At 44.9% G+C, this 22060-nt stretch overlaps 1 protein-coding gene across 2 annotated transcripts in view; it reads right to left on the bottom strand.

Moving 5' to 3' along the window:
* Positions 1–3645: 3645 nt before the first annotated feature.
* RASSF3 (Ras association domain family member 3) overlaps positions 3646–22060 on the bottom strand; it is a 73233-nt gene continuing 54818 nt past the window's right edge. For both annotated transcript variants that reach the window (XM_082665555.1, XM_082665554.1), the window contains exons 2-5: positions 14116–14223; positions 11663–11891; positions 9373–9482; positions 3646–6340 (exon numbers count right to left, since the gene is read on the bottom strand). In XM_082665555.1, coding sequence (XP_082521681.1) covers positions 6191–6340; positions 9373–9482; positions 11663–11891; positions 14116–14223 — 597 coding nt within the window. In that variant the 3' untranslated portion in view covers positions 3646–6190. The remainder of the gene's footprint in view (positions 6341–9372; positions 9483–11662; positions 11892–14115; positions 14224–22060) is intronic.

Below are 22060 nucleotides of genomic sequence, written 5' to 3'. Positions count from 1 at the left end.
GAAGACACCATTTGTAGTTTTGAATAAAAGATTTGAATTTAAGCTATCGCCTCCCGCCCACAGAGTAATAATTCAAGGATTCTAACTTTTGGCAAGACACCTCAGTGTGCTGCTCCAGAATTACTAGAACTTTAGCAAATGTTATCACACTTGAAAATCAGAAAGCCCTCTCGAGCAGAGCCCCCTAGAATCCCACTTCAGAGAGAAGGAACTGCACAGGGTTTAATTAATCTCCTGTGTCCACACAGGGTGGCTAATTTGAGGGGAGGATGCACACACCAGGCAAACAACCAGATCTGTGCCACTAAAGACAGAGGCGCGTTCAAGGTAAGCCTCTTTGTTTAGAAAAATCAATACCGACTCTCCTGGTTAAAGGAACTCCCTCCCTGGGAATTCCCTGGTGGTCCAGTGGTTAGGACTCTGCACTTTCACCACTGAGGACAAGCCAGGCGGCACAGCCAAAAAAAAAGGAACTCTCTCCCAGACACAAAGCCCAAACCCAACTTCTCTTGAAACTTACAAAGAGTCCTGATGTTTCGTTTGTGTGCAAACATTTTCAAATGCCAATACTCACCTTTCTCAGAAAGGAGAAAAGACGAGCTTTTGGAGTTCAGCTGCCACCAGGTGAGTCACAAGTGACTGTGGAAACTAAGATGAAAAGGTCTGTCCTCTACCTGGTCATTCTCACCTTACAGAATTAAAGGGAAAGATCTGTCAAAAAACCAAAATGAAACCAAAATCACCAACCCCCAAAAAACAAACACCAACAAAACTTAAAAAACCCAGGGGTGGGATGGACTGGGAGATTGAGATTGACATATATACACTACTGTGTATAAAACAGATTAACTAATGAGAACAGACTGTTAGCGCGGGGAACTCTCCTCAATACTCTGTTGTGACCTAAATGGGAAGGACATCCAAGGAAGAGGTGATATATGTATACATGTGGCTGATTCACTTTGCTGTACAGCAGAAACTAACGCAACATTGTAAAGCAACTGTACTCCAATTAAAAAACAAACTAACCCTGCAGATGGAGTTGATACATCTTACCTCACAGTTATTTAACCTGCCCACTCCTTTCCACCACCAACCCCCCCCGCCCCACTTCTACCCCCATCCTTATACAAAGCTGCTTACTTAATTTAGCACTTAATTAAGCAAGTAGTGATTCACACCAGACAGGTGTGTACTTTCAAGGCTTTGAATAGTTTCCCATGTTTCTTTGGAGAGAACCATCCTTGATGAGGGAATAAAACTCCAGCGTTTGTAAGTATTTGGTGGCTCCTGGGAACTGTGACTTCTCCCTGAAGCTATTATTCTGGTGGTTCCAGGGAATTATTTTACTAATTACAGTGAGAACACGGGGTTTGGTTACCTGCACGCAACAGAACCTGTAAACAAAAACACAGGTAGGCGTCTCCTTCTACCTAACTTAGTATAATCACTTAAATGGAATCCTAAATGAACAGCAACAACAAAAGGATAGAGCACTCTGACATCAAGCCACAAACCCCAACTGTGCCTAAAGAGGCCTGCTTTCAGAGGAACTGCCCATTCGAGGCATCCTAATGGGCCCTTCACAGGTAGTTTTACTGAAAAACTCGGTAGAGCTTATAGGAAAAGCCGGTGGACAGGCAGGGCAGCTCTGCCACTCACTCCCAGAGGGGCTGCGGGCAAGTTGCTGGACCTCAATGCATTTGTTTCCTCATCTGTAAAATGGGGATGTTGACAATAAATACCTATCTCATGGGAGAGAAAATGAGTTAATACATATTAAAGCTTTTCAGAATAATGCCTGGCACATGGTAAACACTGTGTTTGAACTTGCTATTATAGTACAGAAGGTCCCAACTTAATGATGGTTTGACTTACAGTTTTTCGACTTTACGATGATGTGAAAGTGATACGCATTCAATAGAAAATGTACTTGGATCTTTTTTTAAAAATTTATTTATTTTTACTTTTGGCTGCGTTAGGTCTTTGTTGCTGCGCGCGGGCTTTTCTCTAGTTGCGGCGAGCGGGGGCTACTCTTCATTGCAGTGCGCGGACTTCTCATTGGGTGGCTTCTCTTGTTGTAGAGCACGGGCTCTAGGCGCACAGGCTTCAGTAGTTGTGGCACTCGGGCTCAGCAGTTGTGGCTCACGAGCTCTAGAGCGCAGGCTCAGTAGTTGTGGTGCACAGGCTTAGTTGCTCCGTGGCATGTGGGATCTTCCCAGACCAGGGCTTGAACCTGTGTCCCCTACATTGGCAGGCGGATTCTTAACCACTGCGCCACCAGAGAAGCACCTGTACTTGGATTCTGAATTGTGATCTTTTCCCGGGCTAGTGACATTTTTTGTTTACGAGGGTAAACAACCAATATACTTAGAACCATTCTGTACCCAGACAACCATCCTGTTTTTCACTTTCAGGACAGTATTCAGCACATTACATGAGATATTCAACACTTTATTCTAATAAAATAGGCTTTGTGTCGGATGATTTTGCCCGACTGTAGGCTAATGTATGTGTTCTGGGCAGGTTTAAGGTAAGCTAGGCAGAACGATGACGTTCAGTAGGTCAGGTGGATGGAATGCACTTTTGACTTACGATATTTCCAACTTACAATGGGTTTATTAGAACATAACCCCACTGTAGATTAATGAAGATCTGTATAGAGACTCTCCCCCTTCTTTCAAAAACACAAAACTCATGATCAGGATCACCTGACAGAGTCCCAAAACAGTGTACAACTCTTGAGAACTAATTTTGCAACGTAAGAATATTCATTTAAACTATTATCAACAGGTAACAAGTTCCTAGGGCAGGAAGCTAACTCCCTTTAAGGGATAAAAATTCCAAGACACTCCCACTGCACCTTGGGCAGTAACCCAGGCCAAACTTCCAAACTAGATTCTTCTGGATATTTTGGTGAAAAAGATCTATATTGAGCCATCATTTCTATCATAATATTTTCACTTACCAAGCAGCTACGGTACTTGAAATGTTTTCCTCCTTACCGATTCACCAGTGCCTCTAGGGGGCAGTGCAGTAGTAAGAACACTTGCACCTTCTGGGCGCAGTGCAGTAGTAAAAACAAACACTTGCACCTGCTTCGCCAGTGCCTCTAGAGAGCAGTGCAGTAGCAAGAACACTTGCCTCCAGCAGGCTTGGAAGCCTAAGAGGAGAAGCAGCTGTGCACGCATCCCATGTGAGACAGTCACACTGACCCCAAAAAAGATACTTTAATGTTGAAAGTGGTCTATTTTAAGGGTAGGAGGCCTCTGGGCAGGAATGGGTGGTGAAGGAAGAGGCTAAGAAAGAGACAATGTTCTATTTTGGTAGTGGTCACAGGGCAGCCACTTTATAATAATTTCTAACCTATTCACATGCTTTATAAACTTGTAAATATATGTATATTTCACAAAACAATTGTTTTAGGAATGTGTTGTATGGGCAGACACTCACCTCTGGTTATTCGCCCCAGAGGATAAGGCAAAGGAAAAAATGACATTTGGGAGAACAAATGTGCCCCATTCAAACCTAGTGAAAGTTGGCATATTCCAGCCCGTGTCCCCAAGTATCTACAAAAGCAGCTCTTCCCCACCCCTGTGACCTTCTTTTACCTGGCGTATAACCATAAATAAAAACACACAAACATCAACTAACAACGTCAACTTTTAATAATGGAAACGATTTGCCATACCAGAAACAATTTTAGGGAAGAAAACTCTTCCCCATAAAAATAAGCTCATCAAAATTATAAATATTATAATTTTTTTACTTCTGCGATTTAAAATGCTCCCCTGCAACACTACCGCTTCATTTAACCTCGTTCCTGTACCATCACATATTGAAGAGAAAACAGTATTACAGCAAAGCTTAGATAGTTTAATTTAACATAAGAGTTTGTACAATGATTTTTAAAACTCTTTGGCCTCAGTGGCCTCTTACACATTAAAAATGCTGCCGCAGTCACCAGTGTTTGGGAGAGACCGTCGGTCTTCAAGAACCATGAACCGACAGAATTTCAACACAGTCTAAGTTTTCCAAATTGCAACTTGTAGTGCACATGACAGTGAGCAAGGTCCTGGATAATACAGACGAGGATGCCTAATTTAGACAATCTACTTCAAGTAAAAAAAAAAAAAATTTTCACAGATACCCATCAGCTACTACTTTAAGGTTCTAACAGTGTCTTCATCTGAGAAACAAAGGCTTCACAAAATATGAACTTACTGGGATGGGTAATTAAAAGACCAGGTGGTCGATAACAGTATACTCACACCCAAGCCATCATCTGAATAGTAAAACCAGTATGAAAATCATGAAGGCGTTCCCTGAACAATGAAGGTAGAAGCGTTGGATGACAATGTCACTAAAACCTCACTGATGCGCTGAAAAGAACTTACATGCAAAATTAAACAAGATGTGCTATACATATTTTATAGCTATTTCTACTTTTTTTTGCTTTCCAACTTTCCTTAAAAAGCTTAGGAAGATATGATTGTCTCAGTACGTGTGTGGCACAGCAGAAGCGACACTTAGATCTGCCTCCAGCAAGACGGGTGTTCTATGCAGAGTCAGAAGAGCCACCAGGAAGAGAACAGAAATGCAATAAAAAAGGCACAGTTCACTTAAGAGGCAAAGAACTGAAGCACCTTGGAATTTCAAAAAGAATCCATTAGGTGTCACCGAAGTGTCAACAATTCCTTGGGAATTTATAAACAAACAATATCTAGACTAAAAATAGACTGGCACAGTACACCTTTCCTGTTGTTTTCAGATTAACTGCTGCGTGAAATGAGGTTATTAACCTGCTTTAAGGAAGGCTCTTATTGCACATGCATTTCTTTGGTTTGCAGGAACATGCACTTCTGTTAAAATGTTTCCATAAAGAACCCCCCCCCCCTCCTGTGTGGTCCGCTGTGGGTGGACACTGCCCGCTGCCTTACAGCCAGGTCACCCTTTGGAACTGAGGGTCTGACTGTCCTGGGTCTTTAATCCATACCCCTGTTCTACATTATGTAAGATCGCACTTCTATTGATAAGACAAAGGGAGAAGGGAAAGCAGGGAGGAGAGGGTAGGAGGAAGAAGGGAGGGAAAGACAAAAGGGAAACCGAGGGAGCGGAGGGAGTGACCGTCACAAGTATACTGGGAGCGCCTCACCTGACAAATGCCCCGGATGCTAACAATCTGGGCGAGTGCCTCCTCCCCAAACTCCTTTTCCACTTTGAAAAGGACCTCGGGGGAAAACTGTCACTTCACAGGAGTCATAACAGATGCTCACTGCCCCATCGGCCCAGAGAAGCTGCACCAATCAGACCTTCCACTCCGGGAAGGAAGGCAGAATGGGCGCTGGTCCACCCAGAGGGCGGCTCTGTCCCTGTTTGAAAGATTCACCTGCCTTCTCTGGCCAGCTGCAGTTAGTCCCTCCTTCTGGTCCAGCTCCTACTTTCTTTGGTTCTGCTCCCACGTTTTACCCACTCATATTGTCAAGCAACATGACAAGGGATTTCACGTCTCTAAACTGAAAGCTTTTAACTCGTCTACAAGCAAATTCACCTTCTCCTCTACCATCCACTTGCCCAAAACACCTCCCATCAGGGCTCCCCACTTCCACCCCACCTTCTTCCAAACTTGCTCTTTACTTTCTTTGTCAGACTCCTCCATAATCCTTCACCAATTCCTCAGAGTTCCTAGCTTCCTGTGCCCTTCAATTCATGTGGACCGTTGCCTGTGACATTTGAAAGAAAAAACAAACCGTAACAGGTAGTTTCAACATGACAAGTATTCAGATAGATTCCTCGTTAAGCTTTTAAAAAATCATTTGCACAACCTTAAGCTTAACATCATCATCACATAATTAAAATAACTAAAACAAAATAAGAGAAAAGGGAAAAAAAACCCAGAGTCCATGCTTCAAAACACTCTAGAATGCTCCAGATGAGACTACAGGTTCACAGCTTGCCAAGAGGTAACACCGCAGTGCCTTAACAGAACAAGCTTGCAGAATCCCTTACAGAGGATGCCCAAGGTGCAGGATGCTGCGTGACCGGTTTGGGGAACTAGATCTAGAGATTTTTAAAGGGGAAAGGCCCTAGCATCATGGGGCAAGAAAACTGCCCTCCGACAAGAGACACACTGGCTGCTGGTTTGCACGCAGGTCCCGCACTGTCCCCAAGGGGCAGCGAGCCCCACACTTTACCCGGGTTTCCAGGCCTCGCTGAGGGCTTCTTCCAGCTTGTGTCTGTAGGCCGCGTAGCGCTCCTTCAGGTTCTGTAGCTGCTCATCTTCTTCCTTATCCAAGATCCGCAAGAAATTCTGTAGCTCTGGCAGGCTGAAGGCTTCCCACTGTGAGAGAACACAAATATGAAAAAATGCCAGGTGTTTAATTCAGCATCAAGACTTAGGAATGCGGACGCCAGCGCAGGGAGGCGTGGCTGCCCTCCCCTCCCAACGCACACTGCCCAGCACTGCCCGGCCCTCTCGGGAGTCCTGGTGGACAAGAGCTGAGCCTCCCGACCAGATCTCCACGCCGTCCACTCCCTGCTTGGTTCACTCCCATCGCCCTCTGCTCCCCTCCTTCCAGCCTCCTCCAAAAGGGCTCTAAGACCAAAGTCCTCCTTTAGACACTCTGACCCCCAGAGGCATGAGCGATAACTCCACACTCCTTCCACCTTCCCTCTACGGGGAGCCCTCATTATCACTGCCTTCCTTCCCAGCTCCCACGATCAATCTCACCACCTCCTAGGCAGCTCTCCCTAGTGCTGTCCACCGCCATCTTCTCCTCCATCCCTGGGACAGCCTCCCAGCTCCACCAAACAGCCAGCCTGAATATGAATACTCTCTGTAAAATGCCAATCTAAGCATCACTCTCCCCTGCTTGGAATCATTCAATGGCTTCCCTTGGTTGTTTCTGCTGAGTCTGAAAGACCCTCCCCTCCCCAGCCACATCTCTCTCACTGTGCCCCTCACTCATTAGCTGACATGGCTTTGCACATGCTCTCCCTTCCTCCACTTCGCCTGGCAAACTCCTTCTCAACCTTCAAGTCCCAGCTTAAATGCCACTTTCTCTAGGAAGCCTGCCATGATTTCCTCCCCTTCTCTCCCAGCCAGGATTAAGTCTATTAGAGGCTCTCGCTGATCTCTGGTAGCCTTGAACACAACCTGATCACAAAAGATCTAAAAATTATTATAATTATTTGCTTAGTATCTCTCTCGCCTACACTGCAGCTATTGTACTTCTCACTATTTGGGCTTTGTCTTTGGCCCTTGAGTTTCTGAGTTCTCTTTCTCTAATAGCAGCTGGTACTTAGCAGGCACAAAATAAATGTTTGTCAGGTTTTTCTTTAAAATTTTTTTAAATTTAAGCAGTGAGTATCAAGAAGGGTATATGGCTTCACCTGGGAGGGTTTTTTTTAATTTTTCAACCTACACGTCCTCCCCACCCAAAAGGAGGCCCTGGGTCCTGGGCTGAGAACCACTGGGCCAGGAGCAATTTCTGATGGGGGATTCCCAGGGTTATGGGGTAGGGAAAAGACGAGATAACCAAATACAGGTGCAGAGAGAGTAGACAGAATAAAACCACCAAGTGGGCCAATGACAGAAGGCTCTCAGAGACTGCGTGTGAGCTAGTTATTAAAGAAAATGAGAAGTGAAGCAGGAGAGCAAAACTTTCTACATTAGAATATTCTGTTAATTTAAAAATTAACATCTTATTTTTCACATAAATTCTTCAAAGTAAAGACATTATAAAATATCATCTCCCTCCCACTCCCTGACAGCTATGGAAAGTTTCTTCCCTCAAGTCAGTTAACCTTGAAAACCTGAGAATCAGAACACAATACAGAAGTCAGAACAGCAGTCCGGAGCATTAGAACACAATGTAAAGTGAATTTCAAAACTAAGCCAAGCGCTTCCCTGGTGGCGCAGTGGTTGAGAGTCCGCCTGCCGAATCAGGGGACGCGGGTTTGTGCCCCGGTCCAGGAGGATCCCACATGCCGTGGATCGGCTGGGCCCGTGAGCCATGGCCGCTGAGCCTGCGCTCCGCAACGGGACAGGCCACAGCAGTGAGAGGCCCGCGTACCGCAAAAAAAAAAACAAAAAAAAACTAAGCCAACATAATTCCCTCCCAGACAATGTAGCTCCAACTGCACTAAACTATGTGCAACACTTAGAAACCAGCACCAAGAAAGATAAGACGCTGACAAGACTATGCTGATGCGTCTGGCTTGGGCTTGCAGAGCAAAGGCTGCTATGTGCCAAACTCAGAAGCCAAAGTTTAGACTTCTGCACCCAGCTCTCTCCCCAAAATGAGAGTGGATTTTTAAAATTTCAAAACATGAGAATCGAAAGAAGCTTCCAAAATGTCCAAACTCATTGTCTTCCTAAAACTTCCTAGTTAAGTTCCAATTTACACTGACATATAAACATACTATTTACTAAGCGTGTTTACATACATTTCTAATTTGCGACTCAAAACCAACTTTTCAAGTCTTTAGTCCCACTTTACAGATTTTAAAACTGAGGACTGAAAAGATCAGAACATTTACCCAAGGTCGTGCTCCTAATCTAACAAGAGGAACAGTAGGAAGCAGAGTCTTGGTTTCCTAACTTTTAACCTAGAAACTCTATTCTCGCTGCATTACAAAATGTTCTACACGGACAATTCATGCCATTCAATTCACGCCATTTCCGAGTCCAGACAAAAGGCTGAGACCCAGAGCTTGAGAGATCTCAAGTGACACCTGATCTAGAAGGACAGTCTGAAGTGCTCTTTCCTTCAACTGAATTGACCTAAATACAATCCTCCCTGAAGAGAAAATGGCAAATGATGCATGTAGAAACATAATTTCTTAATCATCTGGGCAAAGAGGAAAGAAAGATTCTAGAAAGTTAAATGTCTTTTGTAGTAAAGAGATGGCGGTTCCTTTTACTTCCCTTTAGAGCGAAGGAGCCTGGGGGCTTTGGTTAGCAGCAAACATATGGAGAGTGTCGACTTTCAAAGCTCAGCTGGATTAGAGTAATTTGGAGGTAGAGGGGTGAAAATGACTCTCTGGGTGGAGATCAAGTTAAAAAAAAATTTATTTCCTCCCACCTCTGAAAATCACAGACCAACATAATGAGTGTTATAAAAGAATTATGTTGTAGGCTAACTTTGGGTTCATTTCTGACAACTCAGACACACACAGGAAGGCACCCTCCCTCCACAGGACAACCTTTCCTCCCATGACAGGCAGACAGACACACAGGCACACACGTTCCCTCTCCCCTCCGCCTCCCCCATCCCGTCCTCCTCTGCAATGGCAAAGTCACTAGAGCAGAGCAATAAGACAGGGCCAGTTGGTCTGCAGAGTCCAAAGCAAGAAGGAACAATCACTTACCTCTCCAAATTCATGTTCACGGAGAACAAAACTGAGTGTGTCTGTCCTGGGCCCTGCTACCAAACGCAGAAAGAGTGGATGTTCCCGGTCTGAGAGCTTGCAGGCGTAGACTGGTGAGGAACAAGCGCCATGTCACAGACAGAGCACAACATCATTCCCCAGACCAGCACCCCTCACCACCCTGTGCCCAGACCAAGGCAACAGTGTTATTACCCTGGCTACCAAGGCACCATCCTCCTGATCTTGTTACCAATAAATAGCCCACAGTGGAATGAATTCTATACTATTTCCATTCTATCTGCATAATAGAAACTGTGCCTTGATTAAAAAGGAAACCATTCTCAAGAATGAATTTAAATGAGTATCGCTCCTCAAATGGGCTTATGATTAATTCTGCTCCTCCTTTTAGAAAGCAAAATAGGGCTTCCCTGGTGGCGCAGTGGTTGGGGGTCTGCCTGCCGATGCAGGGGACACAGGTTCGTGCCCTGGTCCGGGAAGATCCCACATGACGCGGAGCGGCTGGGCCCGTGAGCCATGGCCGCTGAGCCTGCGCTCCGCAACGGGAGAGGCCACAACAGTGAGAGGCCCGCGTACCGCAAAAAAAAAAAAAAAAAAGCAAAATAAACTTAAAAAAAGGATCTGCACACCCCTTTAAAAACAATAAAAAAAAAAAATACCATCCCAAGAACATGAAATCAGAACTCTAGAAGCAAATCTCTCTACAGATTAATTTAGAATTAGCAGCCGCAAACAAACGAAGCAGTCCACCCAGCTACATGTATCTTGTGCTACACACACACACACACACACACACACACACACACACACACACACACACACACACACACACACACACACACACAGTACTGGCATTGCCTTGTAGGGTTGAAAGATTTGCCGTGTGGGTAATATATCAGCAAGATGCTATCACTGTCAGATTATGCAGCTAAAGTCCAGGTGGGCAGGCAAAGAAGCTGGCAGGACAAAATATCATCAACTGACCTGTATTATTTCAGTACTTCCGGATACAACTGCATTGTAGGTGCTGATTTCCCTGTAGATGTAAACTTTCCCCCACTGCTGAGCCTGTGTCCTCTGGAGGACAGGAACCTTACCCTATTCATCTCTGTATTCTGCAGGCCCAGCCCATAATACGGTTTGAAGAAACATGAGCATACTCAGCATCTAGCTGGGCTTCATCCCCAGGCAACCAAAGGATTTTCCCATCATGCCAAGGTGAGTTTATTTTCTACTCCAGCTGCTATAGGCTCAACCCAGAAAAATTAGGGAAAGCTTAAATGTTCACATATACACACCATTTTCAAATTAGCACTTAGTGACTCACTGAATCACTTGTTGTCCACCATTGGTATCAATTTCTGTTCAATGATGACCTGACCTGGAATATCTTATTCAGTTTCATGCAGTAATTTAAGATTCTCTTTTTGGCGGCTTCCCTGGTGGCGCGGTGGTTGAGAGTCCGCCTGCCGATGCAGGGGATGCAGGTTCGTGCCCCGGTCCCGGAGGATCCCACGTGCCGTGGAGCGGCTGGGCCCATGGGCCGTGGCCGCTGGGCCTGCGCGACTGGAGCCTGTGCTCCGTAGCGGGAGAGGCCACAACAGCGAGAGGCCCGCGTACCGCAAAAAAAAAAAAATTATCTTTTTAATCCACTGATTGTGGGTATTAAGTTCAGACAGGCAGACCTCAGATCAAAATGTTATTTGCGCATTGCATGAGCCCCTGGGGGGCCAGGGGGCCAACATGCCCCCGGGTAACACCTAGTGCAAGGCAGGCTAAGGGAGAAGGAGAGCCCAAGGCTGTGCCATTTACATAAGTCTGTAATGTGCACTAATACACATGTGCCTCCGATCCTCCGGTCTCGGGAATGCAAGGCCACCAATCACTCCATGTTCGGATGCACATCCAATGTCGATGTGCTACTGAAAACTTCAAGCTCAGATGCATTCTCTTCTGTCCGAAAGAGAATTAAAATCAAAGTGATGGAAAAAAGAAAAGAAAAAAGGCTATCCTCCTGTGCACATCACAAATCCTCCATAAATACCCATCACATATGGGTATCTGGTATCTAGGCTCCTAAGACCCACGACTGTCCAACTGAAAGACACAGACAGCCAAGAAGCATTAAGCACACACCGTGATCACCATTTATTCCAGAATCTGGCCCTGGGCCCTGACATAACTGACACACCTATCACTTCCCTTCCACTAATGAGGCCAAAAGACAGAAATAAAAGCGGGGACCATTTTCATTTTAAGTGTGGCAGGGTACCTTGATCTTCCCTGTGACAACGCTTATAAAGTGCAAACTTGGTAGGGCTCTCGGTCACAAGAAACTTCTTGAGCAGGGCCTCGATCACTTCCCCGACAGTGTTTGTGCTGCTGATGTGGAGTGTATTCATACAGCCATTGCTACTGGGAGCAAGTTTTCCAGAAGTCTGTGAAGGTTTGCAGAGTTCCATCTGTACTTTAATGAAGCCAGTGTAAATCCCATTTGAATTCTGAAGCAGGAATAAAAACACACACATTAGCTGGGCATTTCAGGGAAGGAGCATATCAAAACAACAACAAAAAAGGAAGGTGAAACACTCCTTCTCTTGTTCTCTTCTTTTTCAGCTCTGTGACAGAACCTCACTCAAGACTGCCCCTCAGGGAATGACCTCGGGGGAGGTTAACACACTCCAGGAAAGTGCTTCCAGAGGAGAGGTCTGCAGGGCAGATGTGGGGACCAAAGTCCAGGACTCATGCCACTGAAGCTACATGTGAAAGGTCAGGGTCCACGGGTGAGGTTACAATCCCCTGGCCCAGATGCTGGCCAAACCACAGGGCTTATTAAAGCTTGGGGATATGTCCAGGCTAACTGCACAAAGGAAACAACATCAACTGATGACCAGCTATTACACAGAAAAGGAAAGTCACAATTAGGACTTTGAAATACTCAAGTAACAAGGAGCAGACGGGAAGAAAACAAGCTATTTTCATTCCTAGCGGTACCAGAGATTACCAGTTTTGCTTAACCTATTTTATATAGCATGGGATCTGCCACAGCACGGGATACAGGACGAGGCATTTCAGACACCTCAAGCAGCAACATTTTTAAAACAAATTCAAGCTATGATGTGAACCATAGACATTATAATACAAGCACTTATCTTTTTTTTTTTTTGCCGGGGGGAGGCCAGGCCACACAGCATGCAGAATCCTAGTTCCCCAACCAGGGATAGAACCCGTGCCCCCTGCAGTGGAAGCATGGAGTCCTAACCACTGGACGGGCAGGGAATTCCCAAGCACTTGTCTTTTTTGATTTAACATGGTATTGATGTCTCCTTCTATATATAAGTATGTTTTGAAGAGCTTTATTGAGGTACAATTTTTCCACACAAAAAGCTGCACATATTTAATATACACAATTTGATGAGTTTAGCACTTATCTTAACTGCTGTAGAATTATTATTTCTTAGTTGCTAACAATAGTTATAATAGTCTGGTCTTCACTTTTAACTTTTAGTATGTTTAGGTAAAAAAACATTGTAATGTTTTATTTAAACAAATCTTCAGGTGTTATAAATAAATGACACAGTTAACACAGAACATGAAAAATCTCCTTTACAGGCCATGATTTTTCTTCCTTTCCACAAGGTCAATTTATAATACTAATTCACTCACTCGTTCTTGTGGAAAGTATTATACAACACTTAACATTTTTTTTCATCTTTGAAACGACATGGAAACTTGCATCTGTTTTCATCTCCAAGGGGAAGAGGAGGGATGTGGAATTTTTCTGCTTTGATAAAAACCGTGTTTGAAGAAGGAGAAGTACGACTGCTGGAATAATGAGGAATAATCTTGAGATCATCCACTGTCTCCCCTTTTTGGTGGAGTCCCCCTAGGGAGGGATCCTTTATCACAAGGGTTTATATTTAAAAGCTCCTCCCCAAGGGTCACAGAATTCAGTAGGGCCTGTTCTAACCGGTCGCCCTGTCCTTTGCTGAACTCTGTCAGGTCACAGTCAATAGAGTGCCAGGCAGGGGTCCAAGGGCCCTGGACACTGGCACCGAGGGATGGCAGGTGCCTCGAGGAAAGTCATCAAGTGGATGGGCGAGGCCAGACCAGTTAGAGGAACGTACACCTGGCTCTGCCTTGGGTCCCCCCTTTCTTTGTCACTAAACCTGTGCTTCTCCCTCCTACCCCCTTGCTCCCCACCGAGCTTCTAACAGCATCGGCACAAGGCTGCAGGAGCCTGAAACAACAATGTAGAAAGCCGAGCATTGCATACTCCATAATACACATTTTTCTCCAGCTGAGAAAAATCCGAGCTCAATTAGATCCCAATCCAGGGGCACAAGATCCTTTTCCTGACACTTCCAAATTTATTTACACAAGATAAAACTTATCTAAGGCCTTATTAGAATCTGAGTTACTGCCCATGTGTTAAAAACAGGCAAGGGATTACACTCAGTGTTAAAAATCCTTTGGGGATCATAACATGTTTTAATATAAAATCTTAGGAAGTGCTGATTGATTTTGAGATAAAGCTGCTTCAAAATACAGCTTTCATTTGAAAGATGCAGAAATATCCCATTCTCCGGTCCTGTATACCTCGACCATTAAGGTTCTGCAAGTATGATTCAGAGATTTTAAAACATACAGACTGTAGTACCAACAACTTATAGTTGTCTTTCAACACGTGTCAACCTAAACAGTATTATTAGTATGGGTACTCACCAAGGTCATCTTCAACTTGTCTGTGACTGCTAAGTTGTATTTATGAACTTTCTCTTTGATTTCCTCTTTGCTGAGGTAATTGTGGGTTTCCTTATCTTTCTCCACATCCTAGAAGAAAAATAAGCCAAGTCACACATGAGCTATCACAGAAAAAAATGCAGATAAGCCAGGATTCTTTTCACATTCCATATAACAACTACGGAGCACTTTACCTTGACACACACACACACACACACACACACACACACACACACACACACACACAAATCCTATGAACTTTATGATCTTTATAGCTTTACAATCTTTATCAGCAAAAAGTATGGTAGTTAATAAGTGTTAAACTGGCACTAATCCCTGACCTGTCAAATTCTATACAACTACCAAGAAGGTCATTTAATCTTCCAAACAAATCCTCATGCCAAGATAGAAGTAACCAGACTTCCTGGACCCACCCACTCTCAACCCCTGCCCCTCCCAGTCTCACCCCACCCTTGCCTCCCCCCACACTCTGGAGGGGAAGATTTTAGTTAAATCCTTTCATCACTGAGAAACATTCACTAACTGTTTTTGTCTAAAGAGCTCAAACAATGCATGACATCATGCGATGGCTCATATGCAATCACTGATGGCCACACTCCAGAATCTGTTGGCCCCATGAAGCCCAGTATACCAGGCACCTGACTTATATTGCATTTATTTCTCCCAACAACTTAACCAAGTCGGCATTTTTACTGGATGAGATCAAGTTCTAAGAAGTAAATCAACCTACTAACAAAAACTTAACTGCTCTGCAGAAGGGCTGGAGCTTACCTGAAAAACCTGATTCCAAAGCCCACCAACCCTCAGTAACTCCACGTACTTCCATATGGGATCCCCATTTAATCCTCACTAATTAGCATCTCCTTGTTACAGACAGGGACACTGAGACTCACAGAGGTCAAGTGGCTTGCCGGGGACAACCCAACTGGTTAAGAGACCAAGCTCAATTTTAATCCAGGTCCTCTATGTTATTTCCACTAAATCTCCACCATTCCCGTGTGGGTGTTTGAAAACGTAAAGGAAAGCCTGCATAATCAGATTCAAACCTGAGAAGCAACTCAAAAGAGATGAAGGGTCCTAACAATCTTCAGAACAGAGAGGAAGAACAATAAGATCGGATGATTTCTCCCCCAAAATAAAACCTTTAAAAAGATACCTCTCTTCCAGCCAGATAATCACCCCAACCTCACAGCTGGAGGTTATCCAAGCAGGTGTTTGCTCCCACCTACGCACTGTGAGCTACCGTGATAGATACACACGGAACGGCCACGACAGAAACTGCAGGAGAGCTTTAAGGGGTATAAAATCCATTCAGGTCTCAAGTTCCTGGATTGGAGACCCCGAGAGGGGTGTGCTGACTACAAGTCATCTCAGTAACTTTTCGATTCCAGACCTGTCCTAGTGTGGACCGAGGGGTCAGTGTTTGGGGGACGGCATGGTCACGGCCCAGCTTCAGGAGCAAGCCTCGAAGTCCCTGGGGAGCACCCTATCTACCAATGTAAAACCCCAATGCAGTCTTATTTTTGGTGTCAGTGGTTAGGGGGAGAAAAAGCCGTAGATTAAAATAACTTTTCAGAAGCTTCAATGACTATCTCCAACGTGTCTCTCACATTTCTCTGCTGGCCCTGCCCCTTCCAATCCACAATTAGGCAGCTACAGGCCATAGCTAAAGGAGAAAACGAGACAGTCTCTGTTTCAACATTCATTTTTCACTATGAACTGTCCAAAGACTCTTCAAAGCATATCCTAAAAAGTATACTGTAAGAGGGGGGATGGATATTAGGAATTTGGGATTAAGAGATACACACTACTATATATAAAATAGATAAACAACAAGGACCTACTGTATAGCACAGGGAACTATATTCAATATCTTCTAACAATTTATAATGGAAAAGAACCTGAAAAAGAATATATGTATCTGGGGACTTCCCTGGTGGTCCAGTGGTAAAGAATCCGCCTTCCAATGCAGGGGACGCGGGTTCGATCCCGGGTCGCGGAACTAAGATCCCACATGCCGTGGGGTAACTAAACCCACGCGCCTCAATGAGAGGGCCCGTGTGCTGCAACCCACAGAGCCCACGCATGCTGGAGCCTGTGCACCACAACCAGAGAAAACCCGCACACCACAACTAGAGAGAAGCCCACCCGCATGCCACAACTAGAGAGAAGCCCAAGCAGATCGCGCGCCGTAACGAAAAGATCCCACAAGCCTCAACAAAGATCCCGTGTGCCGCAACTAAGACCCGATGCAGCCAAAAAAAAAAAAAAGGAAAATAAATTAAAATATATAGATAGATGTATCTATAGATATATAAAACTGAATCACTTTGCTGTACACCTGAAACATAGTAAGTCAACTACATTTCAATAAAAAAAAGAAAAGAATTATAAAACAAAAAAATTTTTAAAGACCAAAAAAAAGTATACAATAAGAGATTTTCCATTTCATGGGGGTGGGATGTGATGATGGCAGGGCAAAGGGTGCTGGGAAAGTGCCGCATTCCAGCCAGACCTGGGCCTAGTCCGGGTCTGTCACTGACTAATCCTGTGCCCTGGGCTACTAACCTGACTGCATCTGCTCCCTTGTTTCCTATCAAATAAAGGGACTGGAGTAGACATCTCCAAGGTGCTTCCTGCTTGCAGAGATCTGCTTCCCCAGTGTGACCAATGGGACAAGATGGTTCCACTCAAGGAATTGAGGAAACTAAAGGCTCACCATTAAAAATATATAAAACAGCAAATTACATGAATATTATAGCACAGATACACCTAGGGGCTTACTACTTAAAGAAGAAGGAAGAAGTCTAAGAATGAAGAGACAGAGAAGGGGTGATGGGAGTGATTAAGAGCAAAGGGCAGGGTGGTCAAGTTATCTTGATCAGTTTTTTGTTTTTAAATGTCTGTTCAATTTACTTGCCTCTTTTTTTTTTTCTTTTGGCCATGCCACGAGGCTTTCAGGATCTCAGTTCCCCAACCAGGGACTGAACCCGGGCCACAGCGGTGAAAGCGCCAAATCCTAAGCATGAGACCACCAGGGAACTGCCCCATTTTGGTGAGTTCTTTTTTTTTTTTTTTTTTTTGCGGTACGCGGGCCTCTCACTGCTGTGGCCTCTCCCGTTGCGGAGCACAGGCTCCGGACGCGCAGGCTCAGCGGCCATGGCTCACGGGCCCAGCCGCTCCACGGCATGTGGGATCTTCCCGGACCGGGGCACGAACCCGCGTCCCCTGCATCGGCAGGCGGACTCTCAACCACTGCGCCACCAGGGAAGCCCTGGTGAGTTCTTAATCACAGGTTTTGCTGATGCTACTGGACTTAGCATCCACCCTGAGGCCTCCTCAAGTCAGCCTTCCCAGAAGCTTGAGCAAAGTCAAAGGAGCAAGCCAGTCTGGGAAGAGAAACTTGCTCTGGGTCATCCAAGTACAGATAACTGAGACATGCTTGTATAACCACTCTGCTACCTTCATCAGAGATTAAAAACCCAGGAAACTGTAGGAAGCAACGACAGAAAACAGGTGGACCCAAAGGTCCCTTCCAAAGCTAAAATCTCACTATTAAAAGTGAGATCAACTGGAAAGCAAATCCCACAGAAGCAGCTCAAACCTAAAAGGCTATGATCCTGTATTTTTTTCATCGAAGTATAATTGACTTAAAATATTATATTAGTTTCAGGTATACAACATAATGATTCAATATTCTTACACATTAGAAAACAATCACCACTGTATTTTTTTTTTGGTCTTGAGTCATAACAGGAAAAGAGTTGCTTGCATTATTTCTGATGAGACATTAGTTGTCTTCTTTTTTCAGTTGAGATATAATTGACATATAACATTGTATTTGTTTCAGGGGTACAGCGTAATTTTATATGTATATAAAAACGATCACCACAGTAAGTTAACACTCATCGCCATACATAATTTTTTTTTTCTTGTGATGAGAACTTCTAAGATCTACACTCTCTTCTGTGATCTTGTTTGTTTTTACCGCACCCCGCAACTTGTGGGATTTTAGTTCCCCGACCAGGGATCGAACCCGTGCCCCCTACAGTGGGAGGGCAGACTCCTAACCACTGGACCGCCAAGGAAGTCACTGTGATCTTGTATATTTAAGTCAACTGAGGGAGCAACTGTACACCAAGGCCACAGATCAAGGCCTATTCATTCAGCAAATATTTGCTGAGCAGAAGCTGTGTGCCAGGCCTTGCTCTGCGTGGGGATGTCAGACACCACCTCTGCCCTCATGGCACTTCCGGTCCAGCACAGGTGGAGTATGAGTGAGGAATGTCAAAGAAAAAAGGCTTCCAAGATAACTGAGTGAAGGAGTCTGGCAGCAGAGGGAAAGGCACAGGAGTCGCAAGCTCAGGCCCTGGAGCGGAGGACACTGGTTTCTTTTAGTGTCAGAACTGGAGAAAGTCTCCTGATCTGGAAAACGTCCGGACAGTTTGCCCCTTTAAAAGAGACCCGCCACCTCTTCCTCTCACACAGGGAAGAATCCTGCCTGTCCTCCAAACACAGTGCCTTTGGGAACACGGTTATCTTCGCGGGGCAGGACAGAACCCAGAAGGGAGGAAGTAGGTACAATGCGTACAGAAGTGAAATCAAGAAGCAGAGGGTTAAAAAAAAACCCGTGTGGTGGGCATGGAACAGAGACGGCAGAGCACAGACGTTCATCTTTAACTGTATGGCGAGGAGAGGAAATGGCATGGGCGCATGCGTCTGTGAACGCATCCATTATTGTTCTTGGCAGCCGAGGAGGGTATGATGCCACGCCTGAGAGTGTTTGGGAAGTTACAAGTCATCTTTTTTATAAGCCACTTTTCTTTTACATTCCCCAAACCCTCCGGTTTCTCAGAGGGAGAGTTCTTCCATGCAAAATTATAAACCCTAGACTCTTCTCTCATGTTTACATCTAGCAAGCAAGCCCTGTATGGCTGCTCTAGGGTTTGCCTCAGTTCCTGGGTGGGGTCACATCACTGTTTTTACACCGGTGACCTTTCATAAAGGACACGCCCTACCTCGCAGACACACAGGAATCCCAGGCAGTGTGGCCCCGCCCTAGGCTAGAGCAGATCGCGAATCAAGATTGTCCAAGACTATACAGACCCCTACAAACTTGGACAAAGGGTCTGGACACTGTGTATACCCTTCTTGCTAACTTTTCTGTAATTTTGAAATAATATCAAAATTAAAGTTTTTTCCTTCCAGTTTTATTGAGATATAATTGACAGACAGGACTATATAAAATGCAGCATAAAATAATTTAAGTTAAAAATGCAACAATAAAAATAAACCTAACAAATATAAAGCATCTGAGAGTAACTATGTGCGAGAGAAAGAGGGAGAGCGAGAAGGTGAATATGGCCCTACCTCTCCCTCTGTTTGAGCCTGGTGAAGGTATGTGGTCTACGGCTTAGGCATACTTAGGTCTGAATCACAGCTCTGCCACGTTCTGGCTGTGTGACCATAGGCAAGTTATTTAACCTCTCTGAGTCTCAGTTTTCTTATCTCTTTAGAATGTGAAAAGCAATATGGACTTTATAGAACTGTTATGAAAATAGAACTCATTTATTATCAACAACTATTTATTGCCTGCCTACTGGTGCCCATCTCTGTACCAAGCACATAAAGCCAGGAGAGACCACTGTGGTCCCTGCCTTTCTGCCTTTTCTTGGTTCACAGTCTAGTCAAGTTTGTCTTACTCTCTGCCCCCCGCCCCGGCATGTGTGGGGTTGTTTTGTTTGCATCATAGACCTCTTTAAAAAATAAAACTACTGACCCTTTTTTAAAAATGCAAATAGCACAGATTCCCTGACTGAGTGGAGGACAATATATGCACTGTGCCCGTGACAGGAGCATGACAGACAATACGAGTGTCATCACCTCCCCACTGGTGGGTCCTGCCGCTCTCATGGGGAGCAGTTCTGACTCCTGGCCAGGTTTGGGGTCCAGCCTGTGTCAGTGGAGAAGGGTAAACTTACCAAGTCAACAGGTGCCTTCTCTAAGTGAGGCTCCATTCCAAACTCATGAATTCCTACTTTTCATCTTCTCTCCAGTTGTAGAAACAGGCAGTCACCTACTCATGTCCCAAACAGACTGGGGTACCCGGTGCAATTACAGATAGAACAAATGCCAGCCTTTTATTGTGTACGGAATAAAACACCAAGCACCTTTCATCCTTAAGACCACACTTCCCTGGACCAGTCAGCCCTGCTGCAAATGGAATTCAGGGATAGCTCAAATGGAATGGAGTCTAGGTAATGACTCCTTCACATGTCTTTCTTCCAGGCTCTGTTCCAACAAAGACATCAAACCAAGTATCATGTACCTAAACAAAACAGAAAAATCTCCTCTGGGAGAGATCCTTCTACTGCAATCAGGGAGGGACCTACAAGCAAATCAAAGCAGGTTTACACATAAGCACAGTATGCAGCAGTGATTTTCAGGAACTAGTGAGCAAGCCGTTTGGGGGGCTCAAAAGAAAATTTTAACAAGTCAGGTTAGATGCTCCTGAACTAGATTTTAAAGTGTGATTAGCAGGAAAACACTGTCCTGAGATGTCCTTTAGGTGAGCAAAGTGGAAAAACCCTGTGATGAATACAGGAAGGGCTGTCACACAGAGCTAAGCTTGCAAAGCCCCAAGAGGGTTTTTTAAGCTGGGAGCATGTCTTGCTCAATCCTGATGAATATGCCAAGAAAGGCCACGGGGGACAGCTTCGTCTGTCAGACACTCCTCACTTGTGGTACCACAAGCTCTAAGATGTTAAAGTAGGCAGAGGTGGACTTCCTTGGTGGTCCAGTGGTTAAGACTCCATGCTTCCACTACAGGGGGCGTAGGGTCGATCCCTGGTCCAGGAAGTTCCACATGCCACAAGATGCAGCCAAAATAAAAATCAGAAGCACATTAAAATGCGAAAACAGAACAAAACAACCAAAAACAACTTTAAAAAAAGTAGCCAGAGGTGATGAGGGGACGCAGAAAAGTTTTCCCACACAAGGGTCAGTATGGCTGATATACATCAGTGCCATCCACCAGCATTATCTGCTATGATGGAAACATTCTATATCTACCTTGTCCAAAAAGGAACAGTTACCAGCCACACATGGTATCTGAACATTTGAGATGAGGAACTGAGTTTTAAATTTTATTTCATTTTAAATAATTGAAGTGTACATAGCCCCACGCAGCTTGTGGGACTCCAGTGGACAGTGTGAAGCTGTACTGTAAGGTGCACAGGTGTAAATGAACAACTAGGGAGGAAAAGCCATAAGAAAGCAAAGTAAAAATAACATGTTACAGGAAAAAGACAACTGTTCTAAGAGCAAGGAAGAGTCTATTCCTGAAGGAAGGAACCAGAACACTTGTTGCTGTTCTTGACCTTAAAAGAACAGCTTGCTGCTGCGTTCTCACCACACCAGGGTTGATCGCAGGACGAGTGCCACGTCTAGAGTCACGCTTATCTTGGTGTCTGGCCACGGCATGCTGATTCATCCTGGCCACTCTCAGGTTGTTCCCCCTGCCACACGGGAAGATTTTTTCTTTCTTTCTTTCTTTTTTTTAATGGCAGGATATAGAGCTAGGACTCTATTTCCATTTATATGAGGATTCGGGGACTCATCTTGCCCAAATTTAGCTTGTAGGCAACTCTTCTATGCAGCCATCTAAGATGTTCGCTGCTCCAATAGCAAAGAAAAAGGAAGGGAGGGACGATGTAACAGCCCCCTCACCCTCCCTGGCTCAAGATATGCATCACTGTTACCTTGGGGTAGGAAAAGTAAACGGAAAAATGGAGGGCAGCTAAAAGGGCAAGGGCAACGCACACAGCACTGTCAAACAGCAGGGTGCCCCATGGACCGCTAATCCTCCAAGATGTCCTGTGGACAGAAAGGGCTGCCCCCCTTCTCC

This window comes from Grampus griseus (genome assembly GCF_964374135.1).
Source record: "Grampus griseus genome assembly, chromosome: 11".
Taxonomy (NCBI): domain Eukaryota; kingdom Metazoa; phylum Chordata; class Mammalia; order Artiodactyla; family Delphinidae; genus Grampus; species Grampus griseus.
The sequence above is the reverse complement of the archived record's forward strand: the minus strand, read 5'-3'. Positions and strand labels throughout refer to the sequence as shown.